At 32.7% G+C, this 18,054-nt stretch overlaps 1 protein-coding gene across 12 annotated transcripts in view; it reads right to left on the bottom strand.

The window, feature by feature from the left end:
* The window catches only part of USP15 (ubiquitin specific peptidase 15), a 92,220-nt gene that overhangs the window by 29,894 nt on the left and 44,272 nt on the right, over nucleotides 1-18,054 (bottom strand). For 5 of the 12 annotated variants that reach the window (XR_005559192.1, XR_005559193.1, XM_039363716.1 and 2 more), the window contains 10 exons: nucleotides 17,706-17,789; nucleotides 12,376-12,520; nucleotides 9,331-9,504; nucleotides 8,852-9,010; nucleotides 6,235-6,459; nucleotides 4,399-4,482; nucleotides 4,216-4,310; nucleotides 3,889-4,080; nucleotides 2,951-3,066; nucleotides 1,629-1,901 (listed from right to left, as the gene is read on the bottom strand). Coding sequence is in view for 8 of the 12 variants with exons in the window: in XM_039363716.1 (XP_039219650.1) it covers nucleotides 1,629-1,901; nucleotides 2,951-3,066; nucleotides 3,889-4,080; nucleotides 4,216-4,310; nucleotides 4,399-4,482; nucleotides 6,235-6,459; nucleotides 8,852-9,010; nucleotides 9,331-9,504; nucleotides 12,376-12,520; nucleotides 17,706-17,789 (1,547 nt within the window). In the remaining 4 variants the exon portion in view is untranslated. Of the gene's footprint in view, nucleotides 1-1,628; nucleotides 1,902-2,950; nucleotides 3,067-3,888; nucleotides 4,081-4,215; nucleotides 4,311-4,398; nucleotides 4,483-6,234; nucleotides 6,460-8,851; nucleotides 9,011-9,330; nucleotides 9,505-12,375; nucleotides 12,521-14,604; nucleotides 15,469-16,156; nucleotides 16,225-17,705; nucleotides 17,790-18,054 lie in introns of those variants that run through there. The other 7 variants (XM_039363721.1, XM_039363720.1, XM_039363722.1 and 4 more) reach the window with 7 other exon arrangements.

Raw genomic sequence — 18,054 nt, 5'->3', positions numbered from 1 at the left:
TTCAGGAAAAGGTCCTTGAGGGAAAGGTGTCTCCGTCTCTCAGGGCCTTCTAGAACTTTTTATAAAAAATTGGCTATCCTGGAAGGCCTTTTGGATAGGATTGTGAAGGTTTGCTAACTTCAGGAGATGAACTTTTTATTAATATATAATTTTTAGGTTTTACTATAATTTGTATGTATTTTTTTGTTTGCATTTTCTTTATTGCCACTTGTTTTTGTACACTGCTTGCACTGAAGTATAAATTTGAGTAAAATAAAAAAATGAGAAACAAAACACGACAGCTATTCAGATACCCACAAATGACTAATAATGGCAATTGGTGAATAAAGAAAGAATGGTTTGTTTTGATTACATGGTTTAAGCAGAAGTCTATTTCATACCTACAACTGGAAAAGCAATGGATATACATCTGTAGGGGAGGAAAAGATGCATAGAACGAAATAATTACAAGTATGAAAAACATTTTTCAAGGTGTATATAGAAAAAATAGAGGTAGAGAAGAGACAACAAAGAGAGCAAGGAAGATTTAAGGTTTAAACAGGCAAAAAATGCAGAAAAAATTTGGTGAAAATAAAATATTTATTTATTTTTCATATTTAGGAACTGCCCATTTTCCTCTCAGAAGGATTCTGAGCAGTGTAGAAATAAAATATTACAAGCATTAAAAACAGTATACAAAATTTAAAAGAAGCAAGGAATGTTAAAAAATTAATTAAAAGGCAGGGAAAGGATTTCATGGGCTAACCAGTCCAATATTTCTCTGAGTGTCTCAAGCAGGTACCACAGCCATGTATTCATGCCTTTCTAAAAGGTCAGGTGAGTGGGGGCCCACCTCACCTCTGGGGAGAGAGTGCTGCATAGAGTGGGGGCAATGGGAGATAAATTTTTATTCCTGTATCCTGCCAGTTGAAATTGTTTTGGATATAGTTAAAAATATTTGAATAACAGCAGAATGAAGACATTTTAAAAATATTGATTTGGGATGAATCTGAAGTAAAAGCGGGCTGGAAGGAGTACTTTAGGCATCTGAATGGGAATCATAGTGATACACTGAAGTATGGAATTATAACTTATCTACAAATGTTGGAGTCCAAGAAAATATGGGTAAGAAGGAATTCATAAAACCGGGAGAAAACATTGAAAAATACTCCACAGATATATATGGTGTATGTGGAAAAATATTAAAACATGGATATGGTTTATGGAGTGACTTTCAATGTTTAATGGAAATTTGAATGCCCTGTCATTTGGAAGAATGTCATTATTGTTCCTCTATGAAAGTGAAAAATGGTAAGAGTGAATACAAAAACTACAGAGATTTGTTTGTTAAATATGTCTGGCAAGGTGAAAGAGGAAATTCTGATTGAAAAAGTAAAAAAGCCAACAATGAGCAAACTTTGGTGCATTGTGGTTTTATGGTAGGGGATGTACAGTAGTGTGAAATGTAGGATTTTACATTGCAGCAACATATTTGATGCTTTTAAAAATATGTATATTGTGTTTATCATTTTCATCGTATACCTTCTTGTGAGGATTTGCCATAAAAGATGAGAAATATTATTTATTCATTGACCAAATAATAATTGTAATGTTTTAAAAAATCCAATTTACTCCAATATAAAACTCACCATCTAGTCTAAGTTGTCTGTCATCAAATCGTATATGTCTGGTATCATCTTTGACATAATTGATGTCTGTATTGCCTAAACTGTTGAACTGGAATGTGAACAATCGTTTTTTGTGCCCTATAAATTGATCCTTGCAGGAATCCTCTGTGCATAATCCATTTTCAGAATCATTATCGCCTCCAACAGAATCTTCTGACTGACTGTTTTCATTTTCAGAAGGCAGTTCTTGATCTTGGCTAGATTCATCATCTTGTTCATCAGTTTCCATCTCACCTGTGATAGAAGACATAATGATAGAGTGAATATCTTTGACATTTGGATATGTGGATTGTAAAATCAAGGCATAAAAAGTTACAGTATGACTATCTCTAATGTAAAATTCTGAAACAATTTACAAATTGTTTGGGTTAGAATTTGAAACACATGCATAAAACTAGATTAACAGAATTGTATATAAACTATTCCCATTGATAAACCAGGACAGATAAAGTCTACCTGATTTATCTTAAATTTGGATGATTTATTAAGCCAAAGGAAGATTATTACTAATGATAAACAATAATATGGATTCTAATATATTAAGATATTTCTTTAAATATTATAGGACTGAGGATATTACTGGCTGTTGAGAAGAGGTATATGGTCTAAAACTCAAATATTTCAGAACAATAAAGGAGAAAATGTAAGAATCTGTGTATATTTTATACTAAACTATTTTCAGCAATTTCCAACATTCTACTATATATGCTAATTACAAAGAATTACTTTAAAAAAGAGTAGCTCTGATTCTTTAAAATTTTATTCATTCTTTCTGCTTAGATTTCATTAAGTATTGCCCATATTATTTTAAGCCCAATAATTAGAATTGTATAGTATGTTAATGGAACAAAAATACTTATAAATGGCATCATTCTATCAGATGAAAGAGCAATGTTATTACAATACCACTTTCTTTCACAATTTCTCTATACAAAATACATTTATTTTAAAAGAGAACAGAGCACTCTCATGAGACATGCAAAGTATTAAAACTCTTTTAATATACTTTTAACACAGTACACACTAACTGTGAATTATAATGTACAGTATACAAAATACAATTTGAGCATATGACAACAAAAGAGTCTCTTATGTTTGCAACTGTACTTTTTAGCATCTTAAGTATTAGGGAGTGACTTTTTGCTACATTTATTAGAATGTTAATCAGGATTATGAATTAAGGATAACCAATATGCTGAAAGGCAATTGACAAGGCAAAGTTAAGTTTTAAAGGAAGACAACACAGTTTAACATTTAAGAAGCTTTTAAAATTCAGGCCTTACTTGGAGATCCTTCTTCATGAATTCCATTTGGACCATTACCATTGATACTATTGTCCTTGCAGCACTGGAGAGATGCTTCACTGTCTTCTGTTTCAGCAGAGGTTTTCACATATCGACTGAAATGCACCAATCAATTAATATACCAACCTTCTTGTTACGATATTTTTTTTCTACATTTATATAATGCAATGAAATTAACCATACTAATGTTTGGAAATCAAGTACTGCTATATTTTTACTTTGTAGTTGTGCTACAGCAGCATTACTTGATAAACACTGCTCTATTTTTATATTGTAAGTTATCTTGCAATCTTTACAGATAGTTGAGGATAAAAATTTATTTTAAATATCTAGAAGAAGTCCTTTGATGATCTTCAAACTATCTCCTAAGATTACTAATTGAATACTCAATAGCTTTAAGACACAGGATTATTGAAGAGTATAACTAGGCTGGTAGGAACCAGACCACCTGCCTTCTCTGCCATAGTCCCTACCCATTGGAACACTCTCCCTTTCACATATTGACTGACCCGACCCTGCTGGCCTTTCATAAAGCCATGGGGATTGATTGTGTGCCCGGGCCTAGGGTCCAGAGTGTGTTAAGGGCCCCACTTCTTGGTTATTTTAACATACATAGTAACAGTTCTACTTGGTGCCATCAGAATTTATTTTATATTGTTTAAATTTTTATTTGTTTTTTATGTTCCATGATGTATGCTCAACGCCATTTCTTGAGATGGATATAGAAATGAAATGAAATAATTAAAGAAGTACGTAGCATCATGCAAACATTGCTGATCTTTCTTTTTAAGATTAACCATGGAATCAGAAAAAGCAGATTAAAGAAGTCTTTTATCTTTTGCTAGATCTACATTTGCAATGCGCAAATATATCCAATACACATCAAATGTACTGTAGCATTTCTTTTGTACACTTACCACATTCTTAATAGCAGAAGGTTATACAGTTTATCTTCAGTGTTATTTCTAGGCACTGCTATAAGGAAAGGTTGTCCAAAATGTGTTGAACCACTATGATGGCTATAACCACTATGACGAAACTTTTCCCTTAAACAAACTGGAATTACAACTTGCTCTGTATCTTCAGTTCTGTTGATAGCAATTTCAAATCTAAAGCAGCAAAAATGAAATCAAACAAAAATGCAAAATACTAATTTTAAATTAGGCCATATTTTTATATAATTTAACTAAATCACATACAATTTATGAGAATTTTTTTTGTTTTGACTATAGATTTGAACTTACACATAAATGTCATCACGTTCCATAATACTAGTTAGATTTTCATCCATTGCAAATATTCTATGAAACCTATGATTATATATATCAGTAACGATCATCTAAAAGAGAAACACAATTCATTTTATGTTTGTTTAGATGTATAGATAATATTTAGTTTGATGTACAGTCACTTAAGAAATATCATACCTTATCTGCAGCAACACCTGCCAAAGTTGATAATGCGATGCAGAGATCCTGTATATTTCCAATTTTTGGTACTACTACTTTGTACTAGAAAATAAAATACAATATTGTCATTCTTAAGAAACAAAGAAGATAACTGGATATAATCCCCAAAATTTAATACTGAAGTAATGTAAGAAAATTCAATATGAAAGAGAGCTTTTGGAAACAAATATAGTTAGTTGAATGAACTGTAAATATATATGGATCAAACTCCCTAGTCCATCTTTAAAGGAAAGGAATTACTAGTTAGGACAGTGGCTTAATAGGAAAATTTTGATGGTGGAAAGGGAATCTATTAAAGAACAACTGGTGATAAAATCCAATTGCCTACCATGAAAAATGTAAAGACTATTTCTCTTGCAGCATTCAAACAAACTAATGTTCATATTTGACTCTCAAAGCCATCATCCTCCAATTCATACTACTGCTTTATAAGCTATAGTAAAGTATTATAATATTCCTTCATTATGTATCTGATTTATAATGAATCCTTATTAAATATTAACTAATCTAGGAAATTTCACCCCAATACAATATGTATGCATTCATTTTATTCTTAATATTTGCTGTGCCTTTAAGATATTATTTTCCAGACAAATCAATTTAATGAAATAAATAGATCTGAATAAATAAAGAAAAAACATTGCATTGAATTTGCACTATTCTGGTTGCCTAGTTAATACACAACAGGATTTTCTCGCATAAATTATAAACTGCATCTTGCAGGAAAAAATGCTTCCAAAATTTGCCCCTCACAGAAATCTCTATATAGCACTGAGTTCTAGTGCACTACAAACTGGAAACAATAATGATGTATTTTATTTCCTTTGAAGAATGGACAAACTCAATTGCAAGCTTATGGCTTGGAGTGATGTTGAAACTGGGACAAAATAGTTGATCTCTCCATTTCATCGTTGTTAAAGGAAGTCTTGTAATATATTCTGCCAATTTTCTTAGAAATACAATCTCATTTTAAAATACAAAGATTCTTGAGAATTGCTTCTATCCGGCACCAGACCTACTGTAATAATACAGTTGTCAGTCAAACAGATTTTTGAACAGACAACATAATGAGAATGTTGAAACAGATACATTTTCTCAAGAGTTATGATAAAAAGATGCAAAGATTGTGGCCTTTAACTAATAACTCTGCTTAACCCAGAAGTCCAACCTTGATTCCTTTTTCTTCCCATCATATATAAAAAATATCTTATTCTTTGCTCAGTTATAATTGCCACCAAATAAATGATTAAGATTATGGATAGAACTATGCCCCAAAAGCAAAGATATACTGGAGAAAAGTTTTGAAGGCCAATTTTCTGCAATCTAAGCTGAGAGACAGATGATTCCTTAACAGAAAACAGAACTATCAACATAGCTTCTTGCATTTTTAAACTAGAAATATGATTAAATTATGAGGAAAATGGAGAAAATTATATTTGTAAACCATATTATTTAATATCAATCATATTGAAAAATCAAATAATTCTTTATATTACACACTTTTGTCTTATAATAGTTCTAGTTCTAGTATTCATAACAAATTACTGTCTTACTGTGTTGTATTGCTGTAGTAATCATAACAGCGAAGATTGTTATGATTCAAGGGAAGAATAGCTGCCATCTTTACGATGGTACTATAAATTACACAAAGTTACAAGTTATAGACATAGTTAAGAGAAAAGACCACAGTATCTAATTGAAAGTATAACTTAAAATTCATAAAAATAAACAAAACTTCATTTCAATTAACAATTAAAGCAACTACTGCTGTAAAACATGGCATCTATTTCTCACCTGCATGGGTTTGGAAAGTGGATCCAGTCTAACTAAATAAACTTCCAAACTACGTTCTTTTTTCATAGGTAGAGGGAGAGTTAAATAACAAAAGGGATCAAATGTTACAGAGATCTTGGCACATTCTGGACAAACTAGAGTTGATTTAAAGAGTCCATGAAATATATCTACAATGATGGAATCATTTCGTTTCAAATGGTTCTCCCAAGCTTCTTCAGCAACCACCTAAATCAAGACAAAGTTAAAATAGTACAAATAAGTTTTATGAAGTATTAAATACTTAAATGAAATTAACAGATTATGCACATACCTATGTGTACCTTACAGAACCTAATAGTGTTATCCAGCAGATTACAGTGGGAAAATGTAACTAAGTAATTTTTGGGAAAGATAAACATTTAGTACCTTTATATATTATCCTCTTTATATTATATTCATTATGAATGCCAGATTATCATAAACAAACTTGATGATAATTTCTAGGTCTTCATTGGGCATAGAATTCTGTTCTAATATGGAGCAGGACCAGCTGACCAAGAAATAGAATCAAAAGCAAGAATCTTTAACTAATGTTAGATGCCAATGTTAGATAATTAATTTCCTAAATATTATAATAATAGTAGTAGTAGTAGTAGTAGTAGTAGTAGTAGTAGAGTTGGAAGAGACCTTAGAGGTCATCTAGTCCAACTCCCTGCTCAGGCAGGAAATCCTATACCATTTTGGACAAATGGCTGTCCAGTCTCTTCTTAAAAACTTCCAGTGTTGGAGCATTCATTGCTTCTGGAGGCAGGTTGTTCCACTGGTTAATTCTTCTAATAGTCAGGAAGTTTCTCCTTAGTTCTAGGTTGCTTCTCTCCTTGCTTAGTTTCCACCTGTTGCTTCTTGTCCTGCCTTCAGGCACCTTGGAAAATAGCTTGACTCCCTCTTTTTTGTGGCAGCCCGAGATATTGGAACACTGCTATCATGTCCCCCCTCGTCCTTCTCTTCATTAAACTAGACATACCCAGTTCCAGCAGCCGTTCCTTATATGCTTTAGCCTCCAGTCCCCTAATCATCTTTGTTGCTCTTCTCTTTTCTAGAGTCTCAAGCTTTTTTTTTACACCACGGTGACCAAAACTGGATGCAGTATTCCAAGTGTGGCCTTACTAAGGCATTTTAAAGTGGTATTAACACTTCACGTGATCTTGATTTTATCCCTCTGTTAATGCAGCCTAGCATTGTGTTGGCCTTTTTGGCAGCTGCAGCACACTGCTGGCTCATATTTAGGTGATTGTCCACTAGGACAAGATCTGAAAGCATTCATGGATATCTCCCCAGTCCCCAGAAAGCATATTGGTTATATTTGTGATTTTTTTTTTTAATGGAAAAAATGATGGCATGCCATTTATCAATTATCTTACTCCATTAAAGATTTCTTGGAACACAAAAACAGTGAGTAACTACAGACAAATGCTTGGTTCTGAAGCATTTCTAGGAATCTACAAAAAAAAAGAGAACTTGTTGCCTCTGAATGATGAGAAAGCAGTTTGTTGAGTACCAGTGGGGCAAACTGGGATTGCTTAATGATGGGAAGAGAGACAGAACTGGGAAGAAAGTAGATAGGAAGTAGATTTGATAGGAGTAAGGTGGGGAAAAATAGTAATTAAAGAAGGCAATATATAGAGGGAAGTAGAGAAGGGGGTTGTCTATTTTATGTTGGATGTGTGGAAAAAAAGCACCTAGAATGGGAATATTGCATACGGTGACAGGAATACAGTGTATATGAGAGTATCTAGTATGTTCAAAGGACTGTGGGACTTTCTGTGGAATAGATATTTGGCTACTTTTAATTACATAGCCTGTTCTTCTATCTTTCCCCAAGTCGGTAGATATCATTTTTAAATGAAGTATTATTTAAATAATTGATGCCATATTTCAAAGCAGTTTTTTTCACAGCATCTTAATAACAAAGTGCTAACAAGCACTTTAATAATTAAAATCTAGCATTAACATAGGCCGTCCCCTCTTGCAACTTTTCTTTAACAGTTTCAAGGATGGAATTCTGTATACAGAATAGGAACTTCTTTTTGATCAAAAATATGAATGGGATCTCTTCAGACCAGAAAGCTGAAATTCTTGCACACCAAGCATCACATCATGCTTTTCACCTGTGCTCAATTTATTGGGCAGTTATGATTTTTATCATCCAGAAGTCAGTGTTGACTTCTAGCAACCACATAGACAGACCCTCTCCAGGATGATCTGTAGTCAAAGGTACTGTCAGATATGCAAGATTCTGTTGATGTAACCTTACCGTAACTTTACCATAGAATTAATTCATCTAACCATGCTTCCTGCACAATTGTACAAGTCTAAAAGTATATTTCTCTCACATTGACTTTACAACCCAAGAAACTACTGAACATCTCTTCAGAGATGTTTGCTATGTTCATATTCCTTTTGTGGATAAGCTGCCTTTTATCTGACTGTGGCTCTTATCCCTGTTTTCCAAGGTCATTCACACCTACTATTACAGTGTCACAGATATGGACTGAATTGTCTAGATTATGTAGACATATTTTTGTATTTATAAAATTTATCCAGATCCTGTAAGGTTATTACCTAAAAGGTACATTACCTTATCTGGTCTTCCATCAGCATCTTTTAGCTGAATATAAGGCTTTTTTCTAATACGATTTAAATCCTCATGCAAACCATCTAGAAGAAAGGCCAGCAATTCTTGGCAGTCTTGTTGCTGATACCCTGAAAACTGGGGTGCAAATCGTCCTACCTGTGTCTGGAGAATAAAATATTTTTATAGTGGAGTCATATGACATAATGCAAAGGCATTTTTGTTAAATCAAAGAAAAATGTATTTTTATCTGATGGGTTTTAAAATGTATAATTGTAATACTGTGAAATAGGATTGAGGAAAAGCAAAGGAGTCACTGCTGCAATTTCTAGGAATCTCCTGTTAAAACAACAGCAACAAAAACAGCAGGTGCTGTTTTCAAGGGCCTATTTTATTACTATATCTACATTTTTTATTTTTAATACTTTTAAATCATATAACTGAAAGAAAATAAACATTCTAGGATCCAACTATATTACACTTACCTTAAAAGCTCTTGGAGTGACATAGCTGTATTTTCCTGACCACATCTGCTTGATGAGCTCTGCATAAGATTTTGCAATTTCACCTCTCATTCCTAATGGATTGTCATAGTTTAGCTCTTCTTGATATTTATCATTAAGGAAATATTCTGTGAGTGGAGGTGTATTGCTGAGACACTAAAAATGAATGAGTAAAATTAAATACTTTTGTATAATGCATAGTAATGCTTTAAAGCCTCTCAATGCCATCTTCAGTTTTCATACTTACTTATCAAGTCGCCTTTTTTCTTTCCTAGTCTGTATATTGATTTAGTGCTACAAAATTATTTTAGTAAAGAGTCAGTAGACAACTAGTTTCCCAAGTCCACAATATCTTTACCAATTAATCTTTATGCCTGAGCTATCAAGGTTGAACCATATTTATTGTTGAAGACTTTTGAGAGGATGCTTTTAGGAGACTTAAATTTCTATGTCAAGGCTTTCTTTACAATGGTTTAGGATTTTGTGTCTGAAAAGATTAGTAGTCACAAACACATGCTTCATTTGGTTTTCTTGATTGGACAGAAGAATGGTAATAAAACAATGAGAAATTAATATCTAGCCTTTGTCATGACTGAATGAGTCCTATTAAAACACCTACAGTTTTTCTACCCTGTAAGGATAGAAAGCTTATTAGATCAGACTATTTTGAGATTATTTTAAATTAATGCAGAGATGGATAATTTGTGGTTTACTATTAGGCTCCAATGGCAATCAAAACAATAATATCATGCAGGTCATCAAGTTCCTCATGCTAGGCTGATTAATATAACAGAAAACAGAAGCTCTAGAATATTTCTCATGGAACAGTGCTGCTCTATTTGTGCTGATGATTGGAATGCAGCTATTCAACTGAATTCAAATAAGAGCTAGTTATTAAACCCATTTTATTGGAATAATGGGGACTAGTAAGTTTTTCCATGATTGCATTTTCTCAGGATAGAAATATTACCGTATATGCCGGCGTATTAGGCGACCCGGCGTATAAGACGACCCCCATCTTTATAGCCGGGCTGCATTCCTAGAACGTCGTCTTATACGCCGGAAACTACCAGTATTTCCGGCGTATAAGACGACTCGGCGTATAAGACGACCCCCGTCTTTGGCGCCGATTTTAGCGCTCGCGGAAGTCGTCTTATACGCCGGCATTTACGGTAAGTATTTTAAAGGCTCCTAAAATTAGATTAGAGGTAAAGATGATAGAAAATTATATAGCTATATGTGACAAGAAGATTATGTTGATATACTGTAAAACTGTTCACAATAATTGCAATTTGGATTCCACAATTATGCAGTCTCAATAAAAAGATCAACCAGATTAATCTTATTAGATAACTGTTGATTAAAACTATGAGTATTTGACCTTCATCAAGATGCTGTATAATATCTAATAAGGGTTTGATTGCACTTGAAAGTTCACCTCTTTTCAGAGAAAAGGTGATATCAATCTCTTTAGAGAAACTAATAACAACAGTATAACAACCACCACAAAACACGGACCTAGAAGGCAACCAGAGATCTGTTGTCAATATCTGATTCCAGGGAAGGTGCTTGAGCAAGTGATTGCTTTTCAGGTCAGCTCTTGGTTGGGTTTCAGACATTAAACAGTGGAGAAATCATTGGCTGATTTTGTTGGAAATTTCAGAAATTTTAAATAAGATTAGAAATTCTTCCATAAGTCTTGTGAGCATACTACTTCTATATGTTTGGAGATTTTTTTCATATACAACTGAAGGCACAAAATACACCAATACCTGTTCCTATTTTCCCCACAACAACATCCCTATGAAGAGAGTTGGGATAGTAAGAGTGTAACTGGTTCAAAGTCACTCAACTGGTTTTTCATATCTAAGGCAGGATTAGAACTCACACTTTCCTCGTTTCAAGGCCAACATCTTAACCACTATACCACGTTGGCTTTTTCTAATTTTTTTTCCAGGTTAAATGTCATCTATCCCTAGACAGATGCCCAGTTTCAGAAGACGGCACTGGTAAATTATTGCTCTGCCCTTTCCTGTTATTCTATGTCTTACAGGTAGTCCTTGCTTAACGACCATGTGTTTATCACATGTTTGAAATTGTGATGGTGCTGAAAAAAGTGACTTACGACTGTCCTTGCCCTTATATCCATCGCAGCATCATTGTAGTCAAATGATCGTGATTCAGGCACTTTGCAACTGTTGCACATTTATGATGGTCTTATCCTGCGGTTATGTGATCACCATTTACGACCTTCCCAGCTGTCTTCTGACAAGCAAAGTCAATGGGGAAGCTGGAAGGAGGTCACAAGTTGCAGTCATGTGATGTCTCACTTAACTGCAGCAAAAAGGTCATAAAATGTGGTGTGGTCATATGATGCCTCACTTAATGACATCATTTAATGACCAATTTTATGGGCCCTATTGTGGTCATAAGTCGAGGACTACCTGTATAGAGTTATATTGTATTCCTCATATTACCTATGAAATTGATGGCCTAGGTTATTTGGAGTTATGGAAACAATGCACATCTATCTCTTCAAATGCACATCTGTCTCTTCATATCTGACTAAGGTAAAAGCTGGGGTGAAAACTTTTGAACTGAGACTCAACTACACTCACCAAATGAAATATATCAGATGCAATATAGCTGTCAGCTTTACTTTCCTTTGTAAGTATTTTGTTTTTAAAGGTTCTCCTTTCTCTTTATTATTTTCTTATGCTCCTGGTCTTTGGCTCTGTTTTTAAACAGTTTTTAATTAGTGGGTATGATAGAAATTATAGAAAAACAATAAATAAATATCAAAGAACCAAGTCACAGCCAAGCAAGATTTTATAACTATTTACCTCTTACTAATATCCCCTATAAAAGCATTTAAAATCACAGAAATCAATGCAAATTTGAAATTCTGATTAACAGGGCATGAGCAAAACTCCCTATTAAAAAAACTCCCCATTCTACCAGCAGTCTCCATTTTGAAAGCTCTTTATGTACAATGAAGTAAAATCTTACTTAACATGAAATACTTACTTGAATTGCTGAATTCATGAAACATGTATTTCCCAAATTACTTAGACCACAAAGACCGGGCTGTTCATTGTGTCTTCCTGGCTCTGAGTAGTCATAATTTTTATAAGCAGTGTATGAAGGAAGGCAGTAGTTTGAATTTTTCATGCTGGAAGAAAACATATTTACCTTGCAATTGCATGAACTATAGCTGTCTAGCTTAAATGCATACAGCTGAAATATTTATACTCTGAATTTAAACACAGAAACAATAAAAATTATTTGAACACTTTTCAATTTTTAATTTAAAAAGTAGTATTTTTTTCAATATTTCAGTTGAACAGTTAAAATGTTTGGCACAATCAGCAATATAGTATAGTTAAATTGTGCTACTGTTAAATACTAAAACCTGGAAATAGCGATACTTTAGCAACAGATGAGACATAAAGATTTCCAAGGATATCATAAATTGCTAAATACATTTTAATTCTGTTTTTAGATTAACCACTATGCCAGCAAAAATCAAAGCAAACAGCATGGAATAATAAAGGCTCCATACAGAACCTTTAAGCACTGTATTTTAATTTGTTTTATAATTTCATATATCAAGATATACAGATATGATCTATTTATAATAGGAAATAAGAAAAAGTACAAAACATAAAAAGCACCACATTCTTCAGAATCTAACCTTTTTTTGCTTGCATATGTATTTATAGGCATATTTATATATGCAAGAATCAGTGAAATTTACATGACATATGCACAAGTAATTGCATCAACATTCTAGTGACAGAGATGTGACTTGTGAGACTGAAAACAGCGGGTTACACAGGTAGTAGCTGCATCTGTGCACATATTTTTAAAGGAAAAAAAACTCATTGTGCTAGTATACAAGTATATTAACTATCCAACACTGAAGATGTAATAAATTTAATCTATATACATTTCCCATTTAAATCTGAATTTAGAATTAATATTGCTTAAACAATACAAAAATAAAAATCATCTTCTAATTCTACATTAGAACCATGACTATGACATAGCAGACTGGAGGTTATTGCTATAGAGCAATACCTTCACAACTTCATTTGTTTTTTCTCCAGGGAAAGCATGTTAATCACTGTAAATGGTTACAAAGTAGCATAGTTGATATATGATATATGATAAATTTCCATACATAATTCAGCATGGGATCTTTACTATGCAGGCTGTCAATTAAATATACATTACATGACCTGGAATTCAAATAGTCATGTATACACTTTGTTTTTACTAGCGCACACTTATTCAAGGGAAACCACTGATACATCATTAGAGATATAAAAACTATAATACTGAAAATAATATAAACTTGAAACAGGTATGACAAAAACATTGTTAATATATTCTGATGAGAGACTGGGGAAATTAATTGAGGTACTGAACTTACAAAATAATATATATAAAAATAGAATTTCTATAAATTTGTGAAGAAACAATTTTAGTAGTAAAGCAGAAGTAGTGCTTAATATTTATGTTTTTAACAACTTTCCCTAATTTTTCCCCGTACTTTACATATAATATTATGAAAACAAACAAGGGAATAGTCAAATCAATTTTGGCAAGGGTTCCTATGTCTTTGGGTGGATTTTTTTGAGCACCATTGCTCAACTTTTTGTGCTCTCTTTAAATTTTTATTTATAATATCCACACAATTGATAACATTCTTGATAAAAGAATAGTTATAGAAGGAAGCTTATTCATAATTGATGAAATTAGTGAAACAGAAAACATTGTTTTAGTGTATCAATGCTGTAAAAGTGAGCATCCTGGAAGTATAGAGGTTGTATTGCTGAAATAAAACAGCAGTACAACAAATTCAGAAGGTAGTTTGAAGTTAAAAATGCTAATATATATAAAAGTGATGATTTGTAAAAGCAATCCATCAAAATTGCATGCTTCATAATTTTCTTTACATTTTATCTGAGTTTATATATAGAAAAACATTTAATCTGATACATTGGAGCACAAGAAAAATAAGTACATTTAGGGAATTTCAGCCTATTTTATTCATTAAGTAGGGTATTCTGAGAATTTGGGGGTGTGAAGAAGAGAAGCATGATATCATATAGGCATAAATAATGTAACTGTCAGAACTCCTTCCCCTTTCTTTTCCTTATTCCCTTTCCATTTCTGGGTTCTGTCATTTTATTGGGGGGAGGGGCCTTATGGATATTCTGCAGTGTATTTCCTTTTCTTTGTTCTTTCCTCTTTGATATATCTCTTTTTCGGGGTGAGAAAGGAATGTGCCTCTGGCCATCTGCCTTATCTCCAGGCAGAGGGAAAAAGCCACAGAAAGACTTGACAACCTTGAGAGCGGCGCCTTATCGGTTCATTCCCACAATTTGACACCTTTGGATTGGCTCTGTTTGAACCGACCGAATGGATAGTTGGGGTGGGGTTTGGATTCCCTCTTTGAATGTATCGTTTCGCGCGGGAAACCCTCAGATCCTGCCTTACTTTCCTGTAGTCAGCATCCCCCAATAAAAGTTCCTGTTGAAATGATGCATGTTTCAAGAGTTCTGCTTTCTTGGGAGATTTAGCTGAGACAGGTCCTTACAGTAACAAGGATTTTTTTTTCTTAAATGCAGTGTTCTTCAACTCCAAGAATCAAATATTACAACCGAGCAGGAAAAATAATGTGTTAAGGCACTTAGAGTCACTTTTCAGAATGAGATGGATGGCATACTAATTTAATAAATAAATACATGAATAAATTAATATGAAGCAAGTTCTATAAATAGAACACCAATGGAGAAAAATAATGTTTTAAAACAATTACTTTTTTTAAGCTGATAAGTAGTAAAATACAATGGCTGTATGTTTTAAATGGTTTATTAAAAACATATCTAAGTCACGATTAGGTAAAAATAATATTCTAAAATAGATCTGTATTTATGACTGACTAAAGCAAGATTTTAATTCATATGAATTTAGTACATTTCAGTTCCAACTATGTTCAAGACAAACAAAAGGCTAATCACAATGTACCACAAATGGATCCCTTACATTTCTACTCAAAAAGTTAGCCCAGATGAGTTCAGTGGAGTTTTCTCTCAGCAAAATGACTATATCCTATTTTTTTAAAAAAATAAAAAAATTCGGGTTAGTGGAAGAAACTGTAACTTACTAAAATGCCTATCTTTTTTCCAAGCAAACCTAAACACCTATTTTTATAAGTTAATACATAACAGGAGATGAAGTAAAATTACAGTGATTGTATATGAAATCAACTTCTAGGATTGCGTCTGGATATCAGTACAGCAAGAAGCACAGAATTTGCCAAAACAAACAAACTATTATTTCCAACTTATTACTTAGCTAAACTTTAGATAGAAAGATGTACTACAAAATCTATGGTAGATAAACTAAGGACCTCTGTGTTTTAGAATTACAACACCGTATTAACTGAATTAAGAAGCTACTCTTAAAATACATTTTAACTTAAAATAAAAAGTACCTGCCTGCTAGTTATCAGACAATTTCATCAAATGGAAATATAATGTTTCTAAAATTTTATATTACATTTTAAAATGAGATTTAAACAGATGACAACTGTCTCATAACTTTAGATATTGTGCTTTTTCATATAACATTATCACTATTCTAATAAAAGGATAACATCAATTGAGGTCTGGTTTATATACATCAAAGAAATAATTTTTTGAGTTTATCACACACACACACACACACACACACACAGAGTACAATAGACTACAGTTAAATACATGTATTTGTCTAACAGAGAGTTGGGGCTACTCACAATTAGTAGAAGCACAAATGCCACTTCGCCCCATACGAAAACTCCCTTTTCATAAATGCAGTATTTAACTGGAAGATATTGTATAAAATATTTAGAAATATTACTATGAAACACTAAAACATGTTAACAATTGAGTAATATCCATAAATTTTGAGAAGCAACATCGCATTTGTAACTACCTTTTTTCCAGTATGCCTATCAGAAAGCAATAAGCTTAGCAAAAAGCGCATATACACACACACACATACATACTACATATATATGTATATATGTGTGTGTTTATTTAAATCAATCAGATAAAAATAAAGAGCTCTGGGATGTAAGGTAAAAGGCTTTTTTATCAATTGCTGAGCTTTCGTTAACAACCTGTTAACATCATCAGAGCAAAGGGCTAAATGAGAAGGGGGAGAATGTGCATAAATTTACATAACAGTTAAACAACGGTTGCAGTGAGGCATGTGCACATAACGTGCTTAAGAAGCTCTTAAAGGCATAAAGCAATCAGTCTCAAGGTTATTTTCAAATGTCGCGCTTGTCAGCTGTTTGGCGCATAGATCCAGATCCCTTTGACAAGCGCGACTTTTGAAAATAATCTTGAGACTGACTGCTTTATGCCTTTAAGAGTTTCTTAAGCACGTTATGTGCACATGCCTCACTGCAACCGTTGTTTAACTGTTATGTAAATTTATGCACATTCTCCCCCTTCCCATTTAGCCCTTTGATCTGATGATGTTAATAGGTTGTTAACGAAAGCTCAGCAATTAATAAAAAAGCCTTTTACCTTACATCCCAGAGCTCTTTATTTTTATCTGATTGACTTTAAATATCCATACCTGGGATTCCAATATTCAAAATTATTAGTGTGTGTGTGTGTGTGTGTGTGTGTGTGTGTGTATGTATGATGTATGTGTGTGTATGTATGTATGTAAGTGTGTGTATATATATATATGTATATATATATGTATGTGTGTGTGTTTGTATATGTGTGTGTGTGTGTGTAATGAACTGCAAAAAATACTTTTATTACAACAACTCCAAATGTACTAAACTATTTGATAGACAATGTTTTAAAACTATTATAGTATATTATATTTCTGTTAGGGAAATAATCAGAAGTATCCTATAATAATATGAACCATATGCATAGCTTTTATTTGTCATTACATATGACACATATACTTAAAAAAAATTACAAAAATTTCAAACCTTCCCAAAACTAGGAGAAATCCCTAAACTAGGAGAACCTGATCAATGTTACATGAGTATTGTTGCATGTAGTCCTTTCTTGCTAAAGAATTTTTTTAATGTAATGTTCTCAAATCAGAAAGTGATACTACAAAGCATGTTACGGTTCCTAGGTTCTGAAAAGCAAAGCAGAAATACTTCTCTCAACTCATTAGGGTTTTTGTGTTCTTTAAGTCTTGGTGCCCTCTACATTTCCATAGTAATAAATTACATCCAAGTTGTTTTTCTAGATTTGTACACAATCTCTTTTTGAAACTTTACTTGGATGTTTAAAATTAAAAGTTCTTTAAGATACAGTGCTTACTTTCTGTTGTTGATGTTGTTATAAATATTTGATAGAGATGGAGAGATCTTTGGTAAAGTTGGAAAATTGGATGCACTTGGGGACCTTTAAAAATATGAAAATGTTAAATTAGATAAAAATGTTGAGTTGTAAAATTAATTATGAAAAAGGAAAAACTAACATGAAGCAATGTATATGAATAATAATAAAAAAGGATTCTTATGATCAAAGTAACAAATACCCAAGTACTCTAACTTGCCCATTTTCAAAAAGTATTTAAAAAATGATCACGTTTAAAACCCTCAACCAAATCATAGACATAAATGGTCAGCCAAATCCTAACAATTTTTTTTAGCAAAAAAAAATGACC

The sequence above is a fragment of the Crotalus tigris genome, unplaced genomic scaffold (genome assembly GCF_016545835.1).
Source record: "Crotalus tigris isolate CLP2741 ecotype Arizona unplaced genomic scaffold, ASM1654583v1 scf7180000019583.1695794, whole genome shotgun sequence".
Lineage (NCBI taxonomy): Eukaryota > Metazoa > Chordata > Lepidosauria > Squamata > Viperidae > Crotalus > Crotalus tigris.
The sequence above is the reverse complement of the archived record's forward strand: the minus strand, read 5'-3'. Positions and strand labels throughout refer to the sequence as shown.